The 7,099-nt window shown below is 55.9% G+C and overlaps 1 protein-coding gene across 1 annotated transcript; it reads right to left on the minus strand.

Moving 5' to 3' along the window:
* Positions 1-342: 342 nt before the first annotated feature.
* Positions 343-1,734, minus strand: CkaCkLH20_12347 (uncharacterized protein; the record flags this gene model as incomplete). The annotated part of the gene is made up of 1 exon (XM_038895060.1): positions 343-1,734. One exon carries the CDS (start codon positions 1,732-1,734, stop codon positions 343-345), a length of 1,392 nt encoding a protein of 463 aa, XP_038739722.1.
* Between the last annotated feature and the right edge of the window lie 5,365 nt (positions 1,735-7,099).

The following is a 7,099-nucleotide window of genomic DNA, read 5'->3' on the forward strand; positions in this document are numbered from 1 at the left end:
TCGTTGGGATGAGAGCGTGAAAATAATAATGATGAAAAAGTACCCAAGCCTCTGAAAGGGCACTGCCAGTGTCGTCAAAGGAGGCATTGCGCGTAAAGAGGTGATGGTAGTAATGATGATGATGGGGGGGATGGGTATATGATGAAATGAAAATGCAGGTGACAAGTCCTGTCTGCCCGTGTCATGAAAGTCGAATCTGTCTTATTCATGCTGGAAGCCGTTGCTTGTGTATCATGTTCCGTGATAATTGGGATAGGCGCGGTCGATGATGCGATGGGCCTCTCTGTGGGAGAAATCCATCGCATGCTGACATAACAGATGATAGAGGAATCGAATGGTTGCTCAGCGCTTGGCCATGTTGTTGAGGCGCAGAATTCTAGTCCGGAACCACAAGACGAAACTGGTCCAGGCACCCTGAGTCTTGCGCTTGGCCGTCTGGGAGCGGCGAGGGCCCTCCATGATGCTGTCGGCGGCAGCAACGGGAGCCTGGCCCTGGTTGGTGTTCTCATAGTTACGGCTGGCAAATCCGAGCTCGCCCATGGCCAGCTTCTCCGCGTCGGGGGCTGTCTTCTTGCGGCTGATGGAGGGGCGGATAATGTCGCTGGAGCTGTTGCGAGCGCTGTTGAAGCTCTGCTTGTGGGCAGCCTCCTTGGCCTCTCGCTTGGCCTGGGCCTGCTGCTCCATGTGCAGCATCTGTTGCTCCCTCTCGAAGCGCTGCGCTTCCTTCAAGTTGGCGCGCTCTTGCTTGCGCTGGTCCTCCTTGGCCTTCTTGGCATCCTTGATGCGCTCCTTCTCCTGCCAACGGCGACGCTCCTCTCGGATGCGCTCTTGGTGGTAGTTGGAGTCGAGCTCGGAGCGGGAGCGAAGGCGGAAGCCCTCCAGAGAGGTGCGGAGCGGAGACATTGATGTTGATGGAGATGCCGTTGATAATGGTGAAAAGGTAGGTGCTGTACTGGAGACGGCGGCGGCGGATTCTGATTTCCGGCCGGTGATATTGATGTCGGAATGGCTAGAGACGTGTACCAGCCGCGATGACGTAGCGTTGGAATTTGTACGGCTGGTGTTGATGCGCAGCGATGGAGGCCCAGTGGTATGGATGTCAGATAGAGATGAGGTGCGACTTGTTAGTGACGGGCGCCGAGGATATGAGGTAGGATTGCTGTTGAGGATGGTGGTTGTGGAGGAAGGCGTCGCGTAGTTGCTCCGGTGGTGATTGTATACTTGTTGTTGTTGGTCAAGCAGATCGTCGTCGTCCTCTGTGATTGTCGGAGAGTAATCGCGAGGGCCGCTGGTACCGGTGGCCTGCTCGAAGCTGGTGAATGAGTTGGCGTACGAGAGAGGCGGTGTTGCGGTGCGCGGTGTCTGCTGAAAAGGGTGGACGAAGCTGCCGTTTCTTTGGCCGCTGCCGTTGGTCGCTATACTGACGTGGGAGGTGCCGCTGGTTGACCGGGCGTGGCTGAATTTGCTCCTTCCGTTGCTGTTGCCAGTGTTGAGTTCCGTCGCCGAAATGCTGAAGCTGACGTCTCTGCCTCCGAAAGATCCTTCTCTTTCCCTCCCCAGACTACCGCTATAGTTGCCAAACGACGTCTGCTCATCCCAACCCCGATCCAAATCCAGCGAGTTCTTTTCCGAGTGCGACAACTTTTTCAGGATTGGCTTGACCGCCGTCTTGCTGCGCGGCTTCGACAGCTTGCTGCCCGGCGCCGACGCCGCCAAATCCGTATACGACGCCATCGCGATGGTCTTGGTCTACACCTCTCTCCTACGTCTCCTACGCACTGCCCTTGTTGACCCTCTCGCTCTTCCTTTGCATGCGACCACAGCCTCTTGCTCGGTCTGTTTGTCGTTTGCGGGCTGTCCAACTGGCGATTGGCGACGGCGAACAGCCAGACCAGAAGAACTCCTCCACCATGCAGACCGGCCGGCAGACCGCTCCCCCGGTTCGGAGACGCCTCTCTCTTACAACGGCAACAGACACCAGTCGAAATGCATAGATCGGAACAGCGGAGGAGCGATACGACGACGATGAGGGTGACGACGAAGAAGGCGGCTGCAGCGACGACGAGCGGCAGCAATGGTTCGGTGCCAGAGACGGGTGTCTGTGGAGGTGACGGTGAGCACACGCCTTAAATCCCCAGGGTCAAAGACGCGTCGGTCATATCATTCAACATACGGTGAGAGTTGGACCCAGATGGGAGGGGGAGCGAGATGAGCGGCGCCGGGGGGGTTATGGGTTATCTAATGGGCGAGATGAAGCGTGGGAGCGACAGGCTGACGCAGCGGAATGGGCGGAGTCCCAAGGCGGATGGGATGGATGGGATGGGATGGGATGGAACGGGCCAGGATTGGGGATCGATGGATGGATTGACTTGACGGAGAGAGTGTGGCGGTCGTCTCGGCCTGCCTCACCTTTCGCTTTCAGCAAGTCACTGCCAACTGCCCACGAGCGACTGAATCAGTGACCGCAAGCCAGGTCGGCTCAGCCCGAAGCTCCCAGAAGCCAACAGAGTCGCCGTCGACGTCGTGGCTCTTGTCGTTGACAATGACGCCAAGTCGTATAATGACGGACTACGAACCCAGCGGAGAAACAAGATGAGGGGAGGGAAAACGAGAACGGGGAAACGAGACACAAGAGACACCTCCCCCCAAAGCAAAGCAAGCCAGAGCCAGAGCCAGAGCCAGCTGCACAAGGGCGCATCGGCAGCAGGCCAGAGACACCGCAGCAAGCCCAGGCCACCGCCAAAAGTGCGCCGAGTATCCGCAACCCGCTTGGCTACGCCTGATTCAGCCTCATTCCTTTCCCAACTGGCATGGAGCACGTGGGGGAAAACCAAGAAATGCGCGCCCGGAGGAAGGATCAGAGGTGACCGACCGACCGAGCAGCAACAGCGACGAGACGAGACTTTGACAGAGAAAGGAGGGGTCACCCTTCTAGAGCAGAAGCAATGGTGTGGCGCCTTTGGAACCTTTCGCTGACCGGTTTTAAGGTTGCGGGCTTTCAGGACAGGCTCAGAAGCTGCTTGTTCAAAGGTTGTTTTCGGCCTGTATCTGAGCCAAGGACTTGCCTCTATCCTATTTTTTTTTTCTGTCTGGGTTGGGTTTGTTTACAATGCAATCATGGTTTGTTGATGTTGCGGCTTTTTCCACCAAGGGTCTCCCTCGGAACGGGCGTTACCTCTGATGTGAGAGAAACAGCGGGTTCGTGGACCTCGGACGGCCGAATGAGAGGCCTCAAGACCCAAGACTGGAGATCCAAACGATTGAAACTAATGAATTATTTTCTGGGTCCGGCCCGGGGTTCAACGGTGTGGAACGGACGGGGATTTGACGTCGCCGGAGGGCAAAGAGGCAGGGCGAAGCCGTGCAAGCGATGGTGGGAAGCAAACCGAAGGCGAGGGAAGGCAAAGGGACCTCAACGAACGAAGACGCAAGAGCGGTTTGCGGTGGAGGACGAGGTACAACTACAACAACCCGTTGCGTGGTACTGGACTACCGCTGGCATTGGCAGTGGCAGTGACATGGGTTGCCTCTGCTGAGCAGCGAACTTCTCCTCAACGCCGAGCACAGTTCGCAAAAGAACGTGACCTACATACACGAGTCCTTCGCCCGCCTGCTGCGCACATACGCGCGCGCAGACACACGCAACAAGTGTGTGTGTCTGGCAATCCTACGTTGCGCCCAGCCAAGACACCGAAGCAGAAGCTGCAAGAGCAGCAAGAAAAAAAAACGGTCTGAGGTTGATGGGATAAGATGGGATGGACGCAGCGGCCAGACTCCAGAGAGGACCGAAACGACCCAGTTCTACAGAGACCTTGCGTCCAGGGCCTGAGTTCCGGCTGACTGCGCACACGACAGGCACAACCTTACACGGTCACACAGAAACTGGACGGTTGGCGGGCCACCCTCAGTGTATTCTGCTTCGGAACAGTATCATCTAAACATGGCAGCCCGCCTGCTGACGATTACGACTTCTTCAGCTCCCTAGTGGCGAAAGCAGGTCGGATCTGAAGTTTCCCAGCAGTCTGGTTGTGCTGTTTGCGGATGCATAACCAAAGAAGCCGGGCTCGCTCCGAGAAGGACGAAAGCACCAAAGAAAACCATACGCAGGAACACGACCGCCAACAACGCGACGAAGTCCGTCGGGGTCTGTCTGGGAGGAGGGGCACAGGTCGAACCCGTCGTCGACGAATTGAAACAGCGCTGCGTCAAGCCAAAAGCGAACAGTCTGCGAATGAAAATGCGCCAAAACCCAGGGCTGTCAATGTCAAGGTCCCCCGTTCACCCCCAGCATCCGGCGCCGTCCCCCGTCTCCATCCCCAGCCACCCCCATCCCGGCTCTGACCACTCACCGTCCGTCTGCAGACTATTCCTAGTCGGGTTCGCAGTTCACGGGATGTCATCCCCATGCGAACGAACGAGAAGAGGAAGCCAACGAAGCCAAGGGAACGAGGAATGGGATCGATCGCAAGAAACGACGTTCGGGCACAGTTCTTGTTTCCGTTGGCAGCAAGCAAGCAAATCATGGTTTCCGCCCGTCCAAGGCCACACCATTCACCACTCGCAAACGTCAGAGATTTTATCAAATCATCAAGTCAATCAACTTGAACCTTCCGGCCCGGCATCCCCACAGAATCCTGCCTCCTGCGAATATGACGCGGTCTTTCCCCCAATCATCATCGCCAAATGCCTCACTCGAACAGGAAGAAGCTTGTGTCTGACGCTAGAAATATCCCAATTTCAGCGCTTGTCTCCTCACTCAAGATGAAGGCCAAATTACAACATGGCATTCATCGTAAAACCGCTGTCGATCTTGATGAGTCGATGCGAAGTCATCCCGCCAAGTCAAACCTTGCCGTTACTCCAGAGCCAGAGAGACTCAGAGACATCAGCAAAGCGGCCCGAGGTTCGTCATCGTCATGGCTGGTGTTCAACACCGCTTCACCCATGGATGTCCAAGTTAATGCTCATTATCCGCTCCCATCATCGACGATTCGACGACTCAGAGCCCTGCATTCTAGCTCCGACTTGCGTACTTGGTCCGCCGCCGCCACCACCACCACCACCGCTGGCGCCAACAACCACAACTGATTCTTGCTTTACGTCTCTTCTGACAGGCTGTTCCCCCGCACCTTGACAACTCGCAGTTTCACGAATCAACTCTCACAGTGAGGCCAGCAGACTGAAGCGACGAAAAGCCCAGCCCGGCGCAGCAATGCACCACCACCAATCACAAACCCAAATACTATTCCCGCACATGTCTACCCCGCCACCGGAGCGCCTTGCATTTTCACAGCGGATCCTCCAAGGAATTGCATATGGGATACAATGGTTGCGCCGCCCGGCCTCTATGCGTCTTGTGTACTCGGAATCGGTCCTGAAAACCTGCCGGCTGTGATGAGATGATTCATTGGCCCTGTATCTACCAGCCCTGTCTTCCGTCGGCATCTCTCGCATACGTCTCGCACAAAGAAAGATAAGATGGCGCGCTCGAGGCCCATGATACGGCCAACAAAACCTGCCAACCACGGCCGCGATGGGATGAGGTACAACACATGGCCGGCACCGCGATGGCCAACCTCGTTCAACCACTCTCTTCGACGCCTCGCCGCTCAAACCCGCACCTTAACTAACCTCAGTCCCACTTCCCCTTCCGACCCGGCCCCTCTCCCCGAACTCATGCCCATCTAAACTCAATCTCGAGGTTGTCGCATCTTTCGAACCGTGTTTCGACCACTGCACAGATGTCGCGACCAAGCCAGCGCACACTCATGCCCTCGGATCCAGAGCAATCCTCCCAACCACCTGTGTTGCTCCTCTCTGCCAACATAGCCAGCGTAACGGACGTCTCGGGAGGATTTTTGCAGAAAGAGGGAAGCAGCAAAAATCCTGTGTGTAAGAAGCACGTTACACCAACAACGCACAACTCTTACAGGAGCTTCCTGCGGTGACATGCAGGCAAGCAGCAGGCAATCAAGCAAAGCACACGAACAACCAGCCAAACAACGCACCGCTGTGCCCCCCAAATCACAAATCCATCGCTCCTCCCCAACTCACCTACCATTCGCTGACCCTCCACCTTGGTAAAGATAGGTCGTCCCGCATGGTTGGCGCATGTGTCGTACGGGAACTATTGCCCGCGCGCAGGAAGAGGCAGGCAAAACAATGCAGCGACGCAGCCAGAAATAGCATGACACCACACTACCGACACAAAACTCAACTTGTCCTCCAACTCGACAATCTCCAGCTCTACCCGCCTCTCCGTTTTCAATCAGGCGCCCCTCATCTTCGGAGCCCTGTGCAAGAACAGAAAGACGTCTTCTTTTTGTTCCTTGTTTTATCCTTTTTGTTTGAAGCCTTGGTGAGATCAGATCAAACGGGACATGAACCTTTCCGTCCTTGTTCTCGACGTGAAATTAAACCAACGGCATGCCGAGAAAAAGGTTCATCGGAATTGTTCGAGACCAAGTGACACCCGGGCCGCAAGACGACGACCACCACCTTCTTCTTCTTCCTCGCTCTTCCTTCCGCCCCCCTCGATCCGTCGAGCAGCGCCAAAGCAAATCGTGCCAGCTGTGCCCATATCGTGATGGTTCTGGGGAGATCCCGCTGAGCCGCGGGCTGCTCCTTGCGTCTGGACCTTTGACATTCAGGCCGACGCTTGCTTGAGTCTGACGTACGGAACATTGCCAAACCGCTCGCCTTGTACACATTGAGTTTTCGCACAAAAGACATGCCTTTATCATGTTGATATGCCACTTCATCCATCATCCCCGTAGGGTACATGATATCAACCCGCCAAGCGCATGTCTTGGATTTATGGCGGAACACTCCTTTGAAAAAGCCCATCATCATGCTCGGTCCAAAGTAAGCATGCAGGTAAGCCTCGTAGCATTGCAAAATCTGTTTTGACAGCAAGGCATGGCCGCCTGATATATCGTCGATGGGAATAATCCTTCAAGCGACCCCGACATGGGACGGGAGGAAGGAGGTCGACGCTGCGATCTACAAGCATACGGTATAGGCGTTTCGATACTCGGGCTACCTCTTCTTCCTGCCTGCCATCACCTGTCCAAGTGGACATCATCCCGGGGGGGCGGGG

The sequence above is a fragment of the Colletotrichum karsti genome, assembly GCF_011947395.1.
Source record: "Colletotrichum karsti strain CkLH20 chromosome Unknown Scaffold57, whole genome shotgun sequence".
Lineage (NCBI taxonomy): Eukaryota > Fungi > Ascomycota > Sordariomycetes > Glomerellales > Glomerellaceae > Colletotrichum > Colletotrichum karsti.